We start from the raw sequence: 18219 nt of genomic DNA, 5'->3' as shown, positions 1-18219 counted from the left end.
ACATGCCTACCCAATGTCGCTGTAATATCCAGCCTCACAGAGGAGATTATCGGGAAAATTGATGCTGGAAAGAATTTTCTGTTAGATTGGGAAATTAGAATCACACTCTATCCTTTGATGTGTGTGAGGCTTCTGTACATTACATTGCTCATCTAGGCAAAATTTTAAACCGTCTTTAACACTGAATATTCAGATTAACCTCATAAAACAATTGTCTTCTTGATTTGGACTACAAATGTCATATGCATAGCCAACTGCTGAAACATCTAAAGCCAAGGATAAATCACAAAAAAGCAGCAGTGGATACATAATGTATAATTTTAAAATCCTATATTCACCACATTAAAGCATTGGTTTCATTTGTGAATTATAACTTGTCAGCCCTTCTCAGAATTTTGAAGTGTTTTTAGTGTCCCAGAATTTTAGAAAAAAAAAAGATAGGTAATGAAACAGTTCCAAAAATAATTATTTCTAAGTTAGCATTTGTGTATGGGAATAGATTTGCTTTAACGTGATAAAGGTACATTGAGACAGCAGAGGGCATGTGTCATTGATGAATCTTTCATGGTCACTGAGGGTTATCTAAACAGGAGACAGAAGTACATTTTAAAATACATTTATAAAGTCCACTTGGTCAGTGGACAAAAAGAAGTGTGTTTTTGCCTTTTGAGATTAGCATCATTTACAAGTGCTTGCCCCTCCTTTTAGTGATTCAGTGGACTTAGAGCTATGCGAAAGACACCATTTTTTTGATTTTGACATTGTCAGTCTTTTAAGATTGAGATGTTCTATTCTCTTTTGGGGAATCAGGAGTAATCACACCAGAAAAGGAGCTAAAAGTCAGTGTGGCAGGGGGAACCCAGCCACTCCTGCTGGCAAAAGAAGAGGATGTGTCAACAAAAAGATCAAAGCCTACAGAGGACAATAAATTCTGTCACGAACAGGTACACATGGTTTGTTTTTTGTTTTTTTCTCCCTTTGCTGTGTAAACATATTTTTTTAAAAAATTGTTGCCCTTGATCATTTTAGAGCCCCCAAACCATTCCATGTTGTTGAAATGTATATAGACACTGTAACTGGCAAGGTAATTAACTCTTGGTCTGACTTCTAATGCTCCAAAGTCATCAACATCCGTTAACTAATAGGAGTCATGTTTATTCAATATTTTCCAGTTCTATCAGTGTCCTTATTGTAACTACAATAGTAGGGACCAAAGTCGTATCCAGATGCACGTCCTGTCACAGCACTCAGTGCAGCCGGTCATCTGCTGTCCCCTCTGCCAGGACGTCCTTAGCAACAAGATGCACCTCCAGCTTCATCTGACGCATTTGCACAGTGTGTCTCCGGATTGTGTGGAGAAGCTGCTTATGACAGTAAGGGTACCAAGTGTTGATGCATGTGTGCCATAATCTCTGTGAAGGTATCAACATAAAATCTGTCATTATTGTGTGACAGAAATGTATTTCTTCTGGGTGGTGACAAGCTCTTGCTGACCGTGTTGTAGAAATCACAAGTAAAGGCCCATTTGTTTCTCCTGTGCCTTGGGAATAAACTCCAAATGTGATACAAGGCATAGCTGATTGAACAACACAGATTTTGCAGCCTTATTCTCATGCCTGTAATGTTAATCAAATGATTCCTGTGGGCACTAGGAGTTTCATCTTGCTTGGCTATTATTTCTGGGCTACGGAAACCTTCAAACTTATTTTTTAAAAAAAGAAAAGTAAAGAAGAATACAGCATTGCCACAGCATTGATCTGAAATTTGAAAGGAGAGCATTGACCTCTAAGAGTCACAGAATGTCCCTGCTTTGGTTGGAAAATATAACTGGGGTACACAACTGCCTGGGGTAAAGTGTGATGGAGTCCATGATGTCTGGGCTACTTTTGTCATGAACCCCTTTGGTTTTCACAGGTGCCTGTCCCTGATGTGATGATGCCCAACAGCTTGCTACTGCCAGCAGCCGCCTCTGAGAAGTCAGAGCGGGACACACCTGTGGTCATCACAGCTGAGGGGGCTGGGAAATATTCAGGTATGCCAGCCTGTGACCAGGATCTGTGCCAGACACACACTGGGCCTTCTATTCATGATGCTGATCCTAGCATTATTACGATCAAAGGTTTTATGTTTTTGAGATGCACAAAGAAAAAAAAAGAAACACACATTTCCAAAAACCATCATTTCCAAGGCATATTTACTATCTAGTTATCTGTAAATGACCCTTTGTTATTGTTGCTGTTGAGTTGCTAAGTCATATCTGATTCTTTTGTGACCCCCTGGCTCACCAGGCTCCTCTGTCCATGGGGTTTTCCAGGCAAATGGGTTTTCATTTTCTACTCCAGGGGATCTTCTTGACAGGCAGATTCTTTACCAGATTGACCTGGGAAGCCTAAGCTGTCCTTGGGGGATCTAAATACCACTGACCAGGAATATTTTGTGGGCTCTAATTCCTGAACACTGTGGTTATAACCCTTGCTATCACACTGCTGGTAGCATGCTAATTCCGACTTATTTTCTTCCCATGCTGAAATTCCTTGAGGTCAGGGGTGATTTCTTTGGAGGTTCCTCATTAACAATGGTGGTGGTGGTTTAGTCACTAAGTCATGTCTTACTCAAATCAACCCCATGGACGGTAGCTCACCAGGATCCCCTGTCCATGGGATTCTCTAGGCAAGCATACTGGAATGGGTTGCCATTTCCTTCTCCAGGGGGGTCTTCCCAGCCCAGGGATCGAACCCTCAATCTCCTGCATTAGCAGGTAGATTCTTTACTGACTGAGTCACCAGGGAAGCCCTTCAGAGGCTCCTGCATAACAATATTCATTGGCATTTAACCTGTAGACTTCCTTTCTGTAAGTGCTGTTTATGCTTTCTTCACACAGGTGACAGTCCAATGGATGACAAAAGTATGGCGGGTCTCGATGATTCAAAGGCTAGCGTGGAAATAAAGAGTGAGGAGCAGAAACCAACTAAAGAAGCCACAGAAGTGTCAGAATGGAATAAAAATAGCAGTAAGGATATGAAAATCTCCGACACACTGCAAGATCAGTTAAGTGAACAGCAGAAAAGGCAACCGCTCTCTGTCTCAGACCGCCACGTTTACAAGTATCGCTGTAACCATTGTAGCTTGGCTTTTAAGACTATGCAGAAGCTTCAGATACATTCCCAGTATCATGCGATTCGGGCCGCCACTATGTGTAATCTCTGCCAGCGTAGTTTCCGTACATTCCAGGCTTTAAAAAAACACTTGGAAGCAGGCCACCCCGAACTGAGTGAAGCCGAACTTCAACAGCTGTATGCCTCCTTGCCCGTGAATGGGGAACTCTGGGCAGAGAGTGAACCTATGGCCCAGGAGGATCACGCCCTAGAGCAGGAGATGGAGAGAGAGTATGAGGTGGACCATGAAGGGAAGGCAAGTCCTGTAGGCAGTGACAGTAGTTCTATTCCAGATGACATGGGCTCTGAACCAAAGCGGACCTTACCTTTTAGAAAAGGGCCAAATTTTACGATGGAAAAATTCCTCGATCCATCTCGCCCATATAAGTGTACCGTGTGTAAAGAGTCGTTCACCCAGAAGAACATTCTCCTGGTCCATTATAACTCAGTGTCTCACCTGCACAAGTTGAAAAAGGTTTTGCAGGAAGCCTCTAGCCCTGTCCCTCAAGAAACCAACAACAGCCCAGATAACAAACCCTACAAGTGCAGCATCTGCAATGTTGCATACAGCCAAAGCTCGACCTTGGAAATCCACATGAGGTCTGTGCTCCACCAGACAAAGGCAAGGGCGGCAAAGCTGGAGCCTGGCGGTGGCCATGCACCTGGCGGGCACGGAGTAGCAGCCAGCGTTAACAGTCCCAGTCAAGGGATGTTAGATTCCATGAGTTTAGCAGCAGTAGGCAGCAAAGATACCCACTTAGATGCCAAAGAATTAAATAAAAAGCAAACTCCGGAATTGATCTCTGCTCAACCTACACATCACCCACCGCAGTCACCAGCACAGATTCAGATGCAGCTGCAGCACGAATTGCAACAGCAGGCGGCCTTCTTTCAGCCTCAGTTTCTCAACCCCGCCTTTTTGCCCCATTTTCCTATGACCCCAGAAGCTCTGCTGCAGTTTCAGCAGCCTCAGTTTCTCTTTCCTTTCTATATCCCTGGGACAGAGTTCAGCTTGGGGCCGGATCTGGGCTTGCCAGTAGGCTCTGCTGCCTTTGGCATGCCGGGCATGACGGGAATGGCAGGGTCCCTGCTTGAAGATTTGAAGCAGCAGATTCAAAGCCAACATCACGTTGGCCAAACTCAACTCCAGATTCTCCAGCAGCAAGCACAACAGTATCAGGCCACACAGCCCCACCTGCCATCTCAAAAGCCGCAGCCACAGCCGCAGCAGCAACAACAGCAGCAACAGCAGCAGCAGCAGGCCAGCAAGTTATTGAAACAAGAGCAAACCACCATGGCCAGTGCCGACTGCCCCGTCGTGAAGGACGTACCCTCTTACAAGGAGGCAGAAGAGATGGCCGAGAAGCAAGACAAGCCAAAGCAAGAATGTGTAAGTGAAGGCGAAGGGCTCAAAGAAAGCAAAGACCTTGGAAAGAAGCTGAAGTCCTCGGAACCATCCATCCCGCCACCCCGCATCGCTTCAGGGGCCCGAGGAAATGCAGCCAAAGCCTTACTGGAAAACTTCGGTTTTGAACTGGTAATTCAGTACAACGAGAACAGGCAAAAGGTACAGAAGAAGGGCAAGAGTGGGGAAGGCGAAAGCACGGAGAAGCTGGAGTGCGGGACGTGTGGGAAGTTGTTCTCCAACGTTCTCATTCTAAAGAGTCACCAGGAGCATGTACACGGCCAGTTTTTTCCGTATGGAGCGCTAGAAAAATTTGCCCGTCAGTACCGGGAGGCCTATGACAAGCTCTATCCCATTTCTCCATCTTCTCCGGAAACGCCGCCTCCCCCGCCTCCACCGCCTCCCTTGCCTCCGGCTCCTCCGCAGCCTCCTCCTCTGGGACCGGTGAAACTGCCCAGCGCGGTCTCCACCCCGCTCCAGGCCCCGGCGCCCACTCCCCCGCCGCCCCCGCCCCCACCCCCGCCCCCTCCTCCGCCTCCCCCGCCCCCTCCCCCCTCCGCACCCCCGCAGGTCCAGCTGCCAGTATCCCTGGATCTTCCCCTCTTTCCGTCCATCATGATGCAGTCCGTGCAACATCCCGCCCTGCCGCCCCAGCTCGCCCTGCAGCTGCCTCCAATGGACACACTCTCGGCGGACCTCACCCAGCTCTGCCAGCAGCAGCTCGGCTTGGATCCCAACTTCCTGAGGCATTCGCAGTTCAAACGCCCGAGGACGAGAATTACGGACGACCAGCTGAAAATCCTGAGGGCTTACTTCGACATCAACAATTCTCCGAGTGAAGAACAGATCCAGGAAATGGCAGAGAAGTCTGGCCTCTCCCAGAAGGTTATCAAGCACTGGTTTCGAAATACGCTTTTTAAGGAGCGGCAGAGAAATAAGGATTCACCCTACAACTTCAGTAACCCTCCCATAACGGTTTTGGAAGATATCAGAATGGACCCCCAGCCCTCCTCCCTAGAACATTACAAATCAGACACATCCTTCAGTAAAAGGTCTTCCAGGACCAGGTTTACTGACTACCAGCTTCGGGTTCTTCAAGACTTTTTTGACACCAACGCTTACCCAAAAGATGATGAAATCGAACAACTTTCCACCGTTCTCAATCTCCCCACCCGGGTTATCGTTGTCTGGTTCCAGAATGCTCGGCAGAAGGCACGGAAGAGTTATGAGAATCAAACAGAGACAAAAGACAACGAAAAAAGAGAACTCACAAATGAGCGGTATATCCGAACGAGCAACATGCAATACCAGTGTAAAAAGTGCAGTGTGGTTTTCCCCAGGATCTTCGACTTGATCACCCATCAGAAAAAGCAGTGTTACAAGGATGAAGATGATGACGCCCAAGATGAGAGCCAAACTGAAGACTCCATGGATGCCACGGATCAGGTGGTGTATAAGCATTGCACAGTGCCTGGCCAGACTGAAGCAGCCAAAACTGCTCCTGCCCCTGCGGGGGGCTCTGCTTCTGGGACCAGCACCCCCCTGATCCCGTCACCCAAACCGGAACTGGAAAAGACATCTCCAAAGCCCGAGTATCCCACAGAAAAGCCAAAGCCGAGTGACCCTTCGCCCCACCCTCAAGGCACCAAACCAGCCCTGCCATCAGCATCTTCTTCCTCGGACCCACCACCACCGCCGCCAGCCTCAGCCACTCAGCCCCAGCCACCCAAACCACCCCAACTCCTGGGACGACCCCCCTCGGCTTCTCAGACCCCCGTCCCTTCCAGTCCACTGCAGATTTCCATGACTTCTCTCCAGAACAGTCTACCTCCACAGTTACTTCAGTACCAATGTGATCAGTGTACAGTTGCCTTCCCTACCTTGGAACTCTGGCAGGAGCATCAGCACATGCACTTCCTGGCTGCTCAGAACCAATTCCTTCACTCCCCGTTCCTGGAACGGCCCATGGACATGCCCTACATGATATTCGACCCCAACAATTCCCTGATGACTGGACAGCTGCTCGGTGGTCCTCTCACCCAGATGCCCCCGCAGACAGCTTCCTCCCACCCCGCAGCCCCGGCCACCGTGGCCGCTTCCCTTAAGAGGAAGCTGGATGAGAAGGAAGAGAACAACTGCAGTGAGAAGGAAGGTGGGAACAGTGGGGAGGATCAACACCGGGACAAGCGCTTGAGGACCACCATCACGCCGGAACAACTGGAAATTCTCTATGAAAAATACCTACTGGATTCCAACCCCACCCGGAAGATGCTCGATCACATCGCGCGGGAAGTGGGGCTGAAGAAAAGGGTCGTGCAGGTCTGGTTCCAAAATACAAGAGCGCGAGAAAGAAAAGGCCAATTCCGGGCAGTGGGTCCAGCGCAATCGCATAAACGCTGTCCTTTCTGCCGAGCCCTGTTCAAGGCCAAGTCAGCCTTAGAAAGCCACATTCGCTCCCGGCACTGGAATGAAGGCAAGCAGGCAGGTTACAGCTTGCCACCAAGTCCTTTAATATCCGCCGAAGATGGTGGAGATAGCCCGCAGAAATACATTTATTTTGATTATCCATCTTTGCCATTAACGAAAATCGATCTCTCCAGTGAGAATGAGTTGGCTTCTACAGTGTCGACACCTGTTAGCAAGACGGCAGAACTGTCCCCGAAAAATCTCTTAAGCCCTTCTTCTTTCAAAGCAGAATGTTCTGAGGATGTAGAGAATTTAAACGCCCCTCCTGCTGAGGCTGGGTATGATCAAAATAAAACTGATTTTGATGAGACTTCATCCATTAATACAGCGATCAGTGACGCCACCACCGGAGACGAGGGGAACGCAGAAATGGAAAGCACCACGGGGAGTTCCGGAGAGGTGAAGCCAGCTCTGTCTCCTAAAGAGGGGAAAACTCTCGACGCTTTGCCAAAAACAGCGACCACCCCCACCGCAGAGGTCTGTGATGAGAAGTTTCTCTTCTCTCTCACGAGTCCCTCGATACCCTTCAGTGATAAAGATGGTGACCATGACCAAAGCTTTTATATCACAGATGACCCCGATGACAATGCCGACCGCAGTGAAACGTCTAGCATAGCTGACCCCAGTTCACCAAATCCATTCGGCTCCAGCAATCCTTTCAAATCCAAAAGTAACGACCGACCAGGTCACAAGCGTTTCAGAACCCAGATGAGCAATCTCCAACTCAAGGTTCTCAAGGCTTGCTTCAGTGACTACCGAACTCCAACCATGCAAGAATGTGAGATGCTAGGGAATGAGATCGGTCTGCCCAAACGTGTGGTCCAGGTGTGGTTCCAGAATGCAAGGGCAAAGGAAAAGAAATTTAAAATTAACATAGGGAAGCCTTTCATGATCAATCAAAGTGGAACGGAAGGCGCGAAACCAGAGTGTACCCTCTGTGGGGTGAAGTACTCTGCCCGCCTGTCCATCAGAGATCATATTTTCTCCAAACAGCACATTTCCAAAGTGAGGGAAACCGTTGGGAGTCAGCTTGATCGGGAGAAAGATTACTTGGCTCCCACAACCGTTAGACAGCTGATGGCTCAGCAAGAACTTGACCGTATAAAGAAAGCTTCAGACGTGCTGGGCTTAGCAGTACAGCAGCCAAGCATGATGGACAGCAGCTCCCTCCACGGCATCAGTCTGCCCGCAGCCTACCCAGGACTCCCGGGACTCCCCCCAGTCCTTCTCCCTGGAATGAACGGTCCATCCTCCTTGCCCGGATTTCCACAAAATTCAAACAGTAAGTCATGTCAAGGAGAGTCAGTCTAATGAATTAAGTGATATTAGGCAGCCAATGACATGTAACCAAAAATAGGGGTATATCAGATCTCTTAATTTCAGTAAGTGAAACTATTATTTGGAATATATATTTCAGTGGCTATAGTTAATAACCAGGCAGTAAACTACCCCAAACATGTGCAGAAAAAGGTAGATTAGAGTCTAAGAAATATATTATTTATATCATTATATCTCGGAAACATTCCTTTTTTATATCCATTTCAAAATTACTTTCAAATGGCATTTCAGTGCAGACCTGTGACATGAAATTTGTTATACATATTAAGAAAGTAAAGTATTAAGCATTCATTGGCATCTTAATTTATGTTTTTCCAAGGAATACTGATTTTGTTATTGTTATTTTTGTACTGTTTTGGGTTTTTTCCCCCCTTAAATGCCAGGAAGTTGAAAAGTTAAGAGCCTTCTAGCCACAGGAATGCCCCTGCATTATACCTAGCAGGTAATAAAACAGATATGTAAAGTTTAATTACTAAGAATTCACTTCTATGATAATTTGTACAATTTTGCTTTTAGTAGCATTCATTTTGTTTCTTATTGTTTAAGTATATTTACAACCTTAAAAATACATTACTAGTACTCCATATCTTTCTACCACCACCTGTAGCCTAGATTTATAATCAAGACAGAACAAAATGACAACTGTTTGAGGCACTTCTAGATGATGAATCCAATTCGGTGCTTATCAAGAGAAATGCAGTTTGTACAGTTTAGATTTTGTGAATAAGAATAGGTATCTAGTTATTGAAAAAAGACTGAATGTAGTGTTATAGGGATTCCTGTAGCCACCCATATAACAAAAGTGGTACTTGACACAACTAAGAAAAATAAAAGATTCTAGTTTCTTTTTAAACTAAGTTTTATTTTCCAAATTAACAGTATTTTTTTTTTAAATTTTTACAAGGAAATTATGACATTTCAAAGAGACATCTAGAATGAACTAATACATCTGGGAAGTTTCCAAAACGTGATAGGAAGGCTCTTTTTTTTTTTTTTTTCATTTTCCAAATTAGACTTTTTATATAAATGTCAAACCTTTCAATTTCATTCTTTTCTGATGGCAGTTTTCATTTTAATGTGACTTTGGAAAATATTCCCATTTTTAGTTTGGGAGACATAAAAACAGTGGTGTCAGGTGACCTCTTGGCCACTGCTAACTCAGCTGGTTCCTTGTCCAGAAAGACTTGTTGACTTTAAAGAGAAGCAGAGTGAATCTCCAAATATAAGAAGTTCTACCCAGAAAATTTATTCAAGGTCCTTTTCTTTAACTATAGCACCAGCTACCTTCCACTGTCAACCCATGTGTGTGGAACGTACTTGGGCTTAATTATCTGAATATTCTTAGGGCCTTAAATATTAGAGCTACAATTATGTGTTTTGTCTATACCTTTCAATTAAGTCAAATATATTTAAGAATAATGCAATGGCTGATTGTTTTGCATCTGAATGTATTAGTCTTCTAGTCTCACTTTATATATTACTGTGATTATTAACCAATATCTAGAAAAATGTCTTCTGTGGAAAAACTACTATGATCAGTTATGTAAAATAGTGCTTTTCCACACAATGTCTAATGTGAAAAAACTCCATGAACACATATAAATTTGAAAATTATGTAAAATAGAATAAAATTTGGTATTTACACTGGGCTAGGAACTGTTCAGGAGAAGGCAATGGCAAGCCACTCCAGTACTCTTGCCTAGAAAATCCCATGGATGGAGGAGCCTGGTGGGCTGCAGTCCGTGGGGTCGCTAGGGGTCGGACACGACTGAGCGACTTTACTTTCACTTTTCACTTTCACACATTGGAGAAGGAAATGGCAACCCACTCCAGTGTTCTTGCCTGGAGAATCCCAGGGACAGGGGAGCCTGGTGGGCTTCCGCCTGTGGGGTCACACAGAGTCGGACGCGACTGAAGTGACTTAGCAGCAGCAGGAACTGTTCAAGTATGTGTGCCTTTAATCTGCAAATCAGCATTGATGGATGTTCCTGTGTAGTCACCCTCCTAAGTGGTGATCAGGACATCTTGTTTTTCTCTCTACCGGATCAGAAGGCCTTTGCGTAGATAATGCATCCTTCACTGACTGCTTTTCCCCTTTGTCACTCTGAAACTGGTACCCAGAGGGCCTGTACAAGAGAAACCCAGGAGGGAGAGAAGAGAATATGTTTATGAAATACTTAAAAAACCTAACCTTTCTCCTCATGCTACCACCATAAATATAATTTACATCCTCCTCCTGAAATATGGATTGGCAAAAAACTATCAGAGTTGTGGAAAGATGTTAGAGGCAGGCCCTTCTTGATGAGCACTGTTTTCTCTCTCTCTCTTTTTTTTAAATTATGAAAATATTACACATTTATAAGAGACTTGGAAAATACAGAATAAAGTTATATATAGTTCCACTATACAATTATTTTTAAGTAGATAAATTAAGATTTTTAGTTGATGTTTCAATATCAAATTCTCAAAAATTAATAGACTGAATATACAGAAAAGTAGAAGGATATAGTAGACCTGAAAAGCACCATGAACCAGTTCAACATAATTAAGATTTATACAATTTTCACACAACAGTAGGATACAAATTCTATTCAAGTTCCCACAGACTATAAACTCGGAGAAGGCAATGGCTTCTCCAGTACTCTTGCTTGGACAATCCCATGGATGGAGGAGCCTGGTAGGCTGCAGTCCATGGGGTCGCTAAGAGTTGAACACGACTAAGAGTCTTCACTTTCACTTTTCACTTTCATGCATTGGAGAAGGAAATGGCAACCCACTCCAGTGTTCTTGCCTGGAGAATCCCAGGGACGGGGGAGTCTGGTGGGCTGCCATCTATGGGGTTGCAGAGTCAGACACAACTGAAGTGACTTAGCAGCAGCAGACTATAAACTAGGAGACACTGGAACATATCCAGGGATATAAAGCAAATACAAAAATTTCATGGTCTCGACGAGTTGACTCACTGGAAAAGAGTCTGATGCTGGGAGGGATTGGGGGCAGGAGGAGATGGGGACGACAGAGAATGAGATGGCTGGATGGCATCACCGACTCGATGGACATGAGTTTGAGTGAACTCCGGGAGTTGGTGATGGACAGGGAGGCCTGGCATGCTGTGTGATTCATGGGGTCGCAAAGAGTTGGACATGACTGAGCAACTGAACTGAACTGAACTGAAAGGTATTAAAATCATACAAAGTCTGTTCTCTTATCACTGGAATTATGTTAGAAGTCAATATAAAAAGATTTGAAAATAGCCCGCATATTTTCAAGTACAATTTAGCAAGGGAGATCTTTGACTTAGCCATTGAAAGTCTGAATAAAGTTAGAAGGCTCAAAAAACACAGAGGGTGATTGCAGAGAAGAAAGCATTTAAATGAGAAATTAATATCAAAGTGGGAAATTAATATCAAAAGTACATTTAAAATGCCATGAACTTGGAAATTAAATGTCAACTTTTAAATGATGGGTGTATCTAAGTAGCTATAACAAGGAAAAATTAGAAAATAAGATAAAAATGAAGAGAATTTACCAGAATTTGTTACATGCAGCTGAAGTTTTTAAATGCATCAGGTACCAGAGGCACCATGTATCTGCTGTATGATTAAATCATGGACCAAAACAGGTGAGAGTGTTATATTAAGAAAAGGTCCATGAACATACCTACTGGAATTTGCAATTTCTCTTGAATTAGTTGTTTGTTTTTGATGGAGTTTAAACATTAGCACAGCACAGTTACCAGCAGGATCCCATCTGAGAGCCTGAAGTCCCACACTTCCAGCTCACATCTTTTTTAGGTTAATTGATCTGTGGTGGATAATGCTGAATATTTTAATTATCTCATGGAGTAGAGCTGTGGCTCTCCATCTTGCTATCAGCATCTTTCTACTGGATTACGTTTCATCAAACAAGTATCTCCTATGCTCTGTGGAAGAAACAGGTATACCAGCTAGGTGAAATAAAAGAAGAAAATTACTTCATAAGCAGAATATTCCTGTATCTCTCACATGCTCTGGGCTCTTCTAACAGTTTATTATCTATATAAATAAATTTTGATAATATAATGTATTCACCTTGGGCCCATTTTAAGATTTTTTTCCTAAGAAAATCACTAAAAAGTGCTCCATTGAATGAGATCAGCCATAAAATAAGTAATAAGTCTGATTCCAAAGGCTGCACCCTCAAACTGACTTAATTGAATTGTACATATTCAGTTTTAGCATTTATCAACCTCCAAATTTCCTGGTTTTAAATACCCATTTTGTTCTTTTTTGGTGGAATTCTTATTGTTTTCAGTTCAATTCAGTTCAATCGCTCAGTTGTGTCCAACTCTTTGCGACCCCATGAATAACAGCATGCCAGGCCTCCCTGTCCATCACCAACTCCCAGAGTTCACTCAAACTCATATCCATCAAGTCGGTGATGCCATCCAGCCATCTCATTCTCCATCATCCCTTTCTCCTCCCGCCCCCAATCCTTCCCAGGATCAGAGTCTTTTCCAGTGAGTCAACTCGTCCCATGAGGTGGCCAAAGTATTTGAGTTTCAGCTTTAGCATCAGTCCTTCATTCTCATAAAATTTTTTCATCTTAATTTCCAAATTGTTTGGTTTTTCAAGATCACAAGGAAGACCCTTTGAAGAGTAATATCCATCATGTGAGCCTGCTTCCTGAACAATGACTGAGGCCTGTGTTCAATATTGGGCTTCCCAGGGAGCTCAGTGGTAAAGAATCCGCCTGCCAAGCAGGAGACATGGGTTTGATCCCTGGGTTGGGAAGATCCACTGGAGGAGGAAATGGCAACCCACTCCAGTATTCTTGCCTGACAGAGGGGTCCAGCAGGCTACAGTCCACAAGTTTGCAGAACAGTTAGACACGACTTAGTGACTAAACAAAAACATGTTTAGGATCACTACTTACTATTACTTATTTTTTAACAAAATGAATTATTTTCTGCTAAAAAATTTTTCCACATTTGTCTTTTTCTATCATGATCATATGCAAAAAGGGAAACTGGCATAGAAAATCATATGCATGTACACTTGGAAAAAATTAGAAAACTTTCACATTTTATCCTTTAGGAGGTAAGCTTCTTTTGGCTTTTTCCTCAAGAAAAATAGGAAAATAACTTGATTTTCTATTTTTATTGTATTTACTTTATTGTTTTAAGCAGTGTCTGATTCTTTTTATGTGTCTGATTTTTATATGTTCCATTAGTCTCTGGAAATACTGCCTAACCCAGTTCCCTTAAATGGAACTTTAGAACATGCCTTTTGCATTTTTCTCATACCTCAGTGTAATATACTAGTATTTTGGCAGTAAATCTAGATAAGAGTAATTCTTTAATAATTTTAGCACAATTGTCTTTGGCCCATGTACATCATTAGTGTTATTTTTCACCTCAAGAATAAAGTTTTCCTCTGTGAGACCTAGATCAAAGCAACTTGGGGAAAAAGCACTAAATCTATGCTATGTTCATGGGGAGACAGGCATTTTCTTCCAAAAAGCATTACTTTGGGGGCATAGACAGCAGTTTCAGACTTTACTGGAGGCTCAGATGATAAAGAATCCACCTGCAGTGCAGGAGACCTGGGTTTGATCCCTGGGTCCGGAAGATGCCCAGGGAAGGAAGTGGCTACCCACTCCAGTATTGTCTGGAAAATCACATGGACAGAGGAGCCTAGCCAGTTACAGTCCTTGGGGTCACAAAGAGTCAGATACAACTGAGCAACCAACACACTCTAGCAGTTTTGGGAAAACAAAGCTAAACAAAATCATGGTAATATGAGATCATCTGTAGGAAAACTTTCATCTCTCAGAGAATTGAACCAGGAGTTAGGGAACAAGAAATAATGTATGTTGTATAACTGTTGTTGTCAGTCGCTAAGTTGTGTGCAACCCCATGGACTGTGGTCCACCAGGCTTTTCTGTCCATGAGATTTCCCAGGCAAGAATACTGGAGTGGGTTGCCTTGTCCTTCACCAGGGAATTCGTCCCAACTCAGGGATGGAACCTGCATCTCCTGCCTCAGCAGGAGGATTCTTTCCCACTGAGCAACCAGGGAAGCCCCATCTTTTGTAATTACCACCACTTATTCTCCATTGTGATTGGTGTTCAGTTTTTCTCTTCTAAATCTGGTTTTCATACATCAGTTGACTACTGAATTTTTTATTGTGAACTTCTACAAGTGTATGTCTTTTAGTAGTAGACCTGATGGACATTATTCATTATCCTTAGTCTGTATCTCATTTACTAAAAATTTTACTTAGCTAATTGTTTAACGCAGCTTACTCCTCAAGATGTTGAATTTCTAAAAATCCCTGATAGTCTTTGACGATAGTAGTTAAGATTCTTACTGCAGTCTTCTAAAAATTTTCATTACTTTGTTATATGACCTCTAGACAAGAATTTGTAGACCCCATCTGATAGGAAAGCCTGAGTCAACAAATATCGATCTACTTGCTTTCTAACTACCACTGCGATTTTTTAAAGTCTTAGTTCCTTAAAATTTCTCTTGTCTTAAATTCTCATGTCAGAGAGATAGGTAAGCCAGCAGTTTCCTTAGATTTAGGAGGGAAAGCACTTAGGCAGGAGGGGGATAATTATTGAGTATGAAGCCTAGATGCTCTTGACCCAAAACTAAGATTGGCATTATGAGTAGGCTAAAGAGGCTGGCTACCAACCTAATATTATTCTAACAGTACAAGGAAGGATCTTCTGTTCTCCATAAAGCTTCTTCCACTCAAATCACTCATGCCTGAAACTCTGTGAATCAGGGATTAATTCTTCTGAATTAATACATTACCCTCTGTTAAGTGGAAAATCGCCGAGAATATCATGAAATCAGAATATCATAGCAGAAAAAAGTCTCAAATTATCTAATCTAGTATATATTGATCCTTTTCAGACATGGGTTTATTCATATATTTTGTTTGCTTTTTTTTTGTTGTTGTTAATATAATTTTACAGAGAGGCAAGTGGAAAGAAGATCAAGACACCAGGCATCACAATGTAGGAAAAGGCAAGGGAGTTGAGGGTTTGGGCCCCAAAAGCAATGCCATCTTTCACAGTTTTCTCTTGGTCTGTGTCTAAGTCCCATAGAATCTAAGTCTATCATATTAAATTGGATTAAATGTCCCGGAATTATTAATAATTCATTATTCCTACCATAGCCCTGCAAATCTTAAGCCAATTTCATTTAAATTTATTTTGAATGTGTCAGCCATTCTGCTGTAAAATGTGGATATTTGCTATTAATTTCTCCTGGAAATACAATGTTACTAGTTTCAAGGATTATTTTCTTTCATTTTCAATATTCCAATTGTTTAATATTGGAAATAGATTCTATTTGACAGGAAGCTGAATTTGAGTGACAGCTATAAAATTTAGTTTCCCCACTCCCACGTCTACCATTGAGTTGTAGATTTCTTTCTGTCAACTCACTTTACCATACTAGGACTCCATTTACTTACTTTAAAAAAATGTAATTTTTATCATCTGTCCCCACTCAGCATTGAGGATATTGGAAGACTATTCCTGAACATGATGGAAATTCCTTAGATACTGTTAATAATACAACTACAGAAATGATTTCAAAGCAGGTCAGAGAAAAATTGGGTGTGGCGAGGTTGAAAAGAAGAGCAGCCAGTAATAAGCTAGGCTAATTGACAGTAATAAGATAATGATTGGGGTCAAGTTGAGAGTGATGTTGAGGATTTGAGAGTATCTTAAATGCTAAGCCTTAGACAAGGTTTCTCAGGTGGGTAAAGGCCAATTAAAAAACTAAAGTTCTTTTTCTAGCTAAGGAAATGTGTGTTACTTTTTATGTCAGTTATTTTTCATTTTTTTTTAAACCCAAATGTTGCATGTAGCATAGAAGACTAGCCAATATTTAACAAAGAGTTTTCCCCACAGCTACGCACTGAAACTTCATTCACCTTCTCCTAGTTATTTCTTCCATCAGCCCGTCAGACCTCCATCATGGCCCTTGTCTGGATCATTTGGTAGTGAACCTTCCTTCATTGAAGAACAAACCACAACCCAATTAGGCTTCCAGTCTGTTCCTCTTGCAGCCAACTGTCTCTTAAAAAACAGACTCAGGAAAGGCACAGACTTTTACAGTTTCCATTTTTACCTTGAGCTGTCTTTTAGTTTTTCACCCAACTATCCAGAGCCTAAAAATGGCTTTGTGATAGGCTTTTACCAGCCACTACATTAGACTGCATGCTTGAAATCCAGCAAAGATCTCTTCCATTTCAAGTCACACTCTACCCTACATGTGTCTGCCTACTGAGCATTTAGTTCTCCTTCTCTAGTGATATGAGAATCATTTATGCCTGCCACAAGCATATTTGGCCGTTGAGGGGTGGGGTGGGGTGGGGTGGTTGGAGGGGCAGTGATAAAGTTGTGTGTTAATACATGCAATTCCTATCAAGTACTGTTGGCCAAAGAGTCAGAATACGGAGTAATGAGTAGCTTACCCTGTACCCTTAACAATGAAATCAGGTCTAACCATGCTCACTCAGTCCTAGTGAAGAAGAGCTGTGATGTCACTGCTAGTTGTTTTTTGGTATCTTCAGCAGGCGTTTACTACTGCCTTCTTTATCCGATGCAAAGGTATTTTCTATCAGAAGTTAGGCAGAAAAAAAAAATGAAATTCATTTTTTATTGATAGCTGATTACTTTTAGTGAATGTAGTAAATGTCAGACTGCTCCAGTGAAGGACAAGTGGGTCTGCCTTCCCAGAGGTACAGTAAAAATTGGTTCAAATGAAGGAGGGGTCTTGCAAAGTGTATCAGTTAGAAGGACCCACCGGTTCACCAGGTTGTCCTTTTTTTTTTTCCCCCTAGCCCACTGTCGAGTGTTTTGTTTTCTGAGTAAAATCTTGCTCAACTACGTAGAGGGCTTCCCTGGTGGCTCAGACAGTGGTGAAGAATGTGCCTGCAGTGCGGGAGACCTGGGTTCCATGCCTGGGTAGGGAAGATTCCCCTGGAAAAGGGAACGGCTCCCCACTCCAGTATTCTCGCCTGGAGAATTCCGTGGACAGCCAGGCTACAGTCCATGGGGTTGCGAAGTCGAGGGCTGTCTAGGGGTTGAGCATCCAAGTGGCTCCGGGCACTGACTGTGGGCGTCTCTGTTATCCTTTTGCAGCGTTAACACCGCCGGGTGCAGGCATGCTTGGGTTTCCTACTTCAGCTACTTCGTCTCCCGCCCTGTCTCTCAGCAGCGCCCCCAGCAAACCTCTGCTGCAGACTCCAGCACCTCCGCCACCCCCTCCTCCGCCTCCGCCACCGCCGCCACCCTCTCTGTCCGGACAGCAGACCGAGCCGCAGAACAAAGACTCTGAGAAAAAGCCCACGAAGCCAAACAAGGTCAAAAAAATCAAAGAGGAGGAACTCGAGGCCACAAAACCGGAAAAGCACCCCAAAAAAGAGGAAAAAATCTCGTCTGCTCTTTCAGTGTTGGGCAAAGTTGTAGGCGACACGCCTGTGGACACTTCTCAGCTGCAGGCTTTGCAGAACGCGATCGCCGGCGACCCCGCATCCTTCCTGGGCGGACAGTTCTTGCCGTACTTTATCCCTGGCTTTGCTTCCTATTTCACCCCTCAGCTTCCCGGCGCGGTGCAAGGAGGCTACCTGCCGCCCGTTTGCGGCATGGAGAGCCTCTTTCCCTACGGCCCCACCATGCCGCAGACCCTGGCGGGGCTGTCCCCGGGCACCCTGTTGCAGCAGTACCAACAGTACCAGCAGAACCTGCAGGAATCCCTGCAGAAGCAGCAGAAGCAACAGCAGGAGCAACAGCAGAAAGCCCTGCAGGCGAAGACCTCCAAAGCGGAGAGCGAGCAGCTGCCGCCGAACCCCA

The 18219-nt window shown here is 43.7% G+C and overlaps 1 protein-coding gene across 4 annotated transcripts in view; it reads left to right on the top strand.

The window, feature by feature from the left end:
- Positions 1 to 18219, top strand: part of ZFHX4 (zinc finger homeobox 4) — a 214074-nt gene that overhangs the window by 192036 nt on the left and 3819 nt on the right. For all 4 annotated transcript variants that reach the window (XM_088844788.1, XM_088844787.1, XM_055431616.2 and 1 more), the window contains exons 7-11: positions 811 to 944; positions 1173 to 1373; positions 1915 to 2032; positions 2882 to 8308; positions 17509 to 18219. The exon at positions 17509 to 18219 is cut by the window's right edge and continues 3819 nt beyond it. In XM_088844788.1, the coding sequence (XP_088700914.1) occupies positions 811 to 944; positions 1173 to 1373; positions 1915 to 2032; positions 2882 to 8308; positions 17509 to 18219 (6591 nt within the window). The remainder of the gene's footprint in view (positions 1 to 810; positions 945 to 1172; positions 1374 to 1914; positions 2033 to 2881; positions 8309 to 17508) is intronic.

This window comes from Moschus berezovskii, chromosome 16 (genome assembly GCF_049115385.1).
Source record: "Moschus berezovskii isolate FMDL1 chromosome 16, NW_MosBer_1.0, whole genome shotgun sequence".
Lineage (NCBI taxonomy): Eukaryota > Metazoa > Chordata > Mammalia > Artiodactyla > Moschidae > Moschus > Moschus berezovskii.
This window is presented reverse-complemented; position numbering and strand designations above follow the sequence as displayed.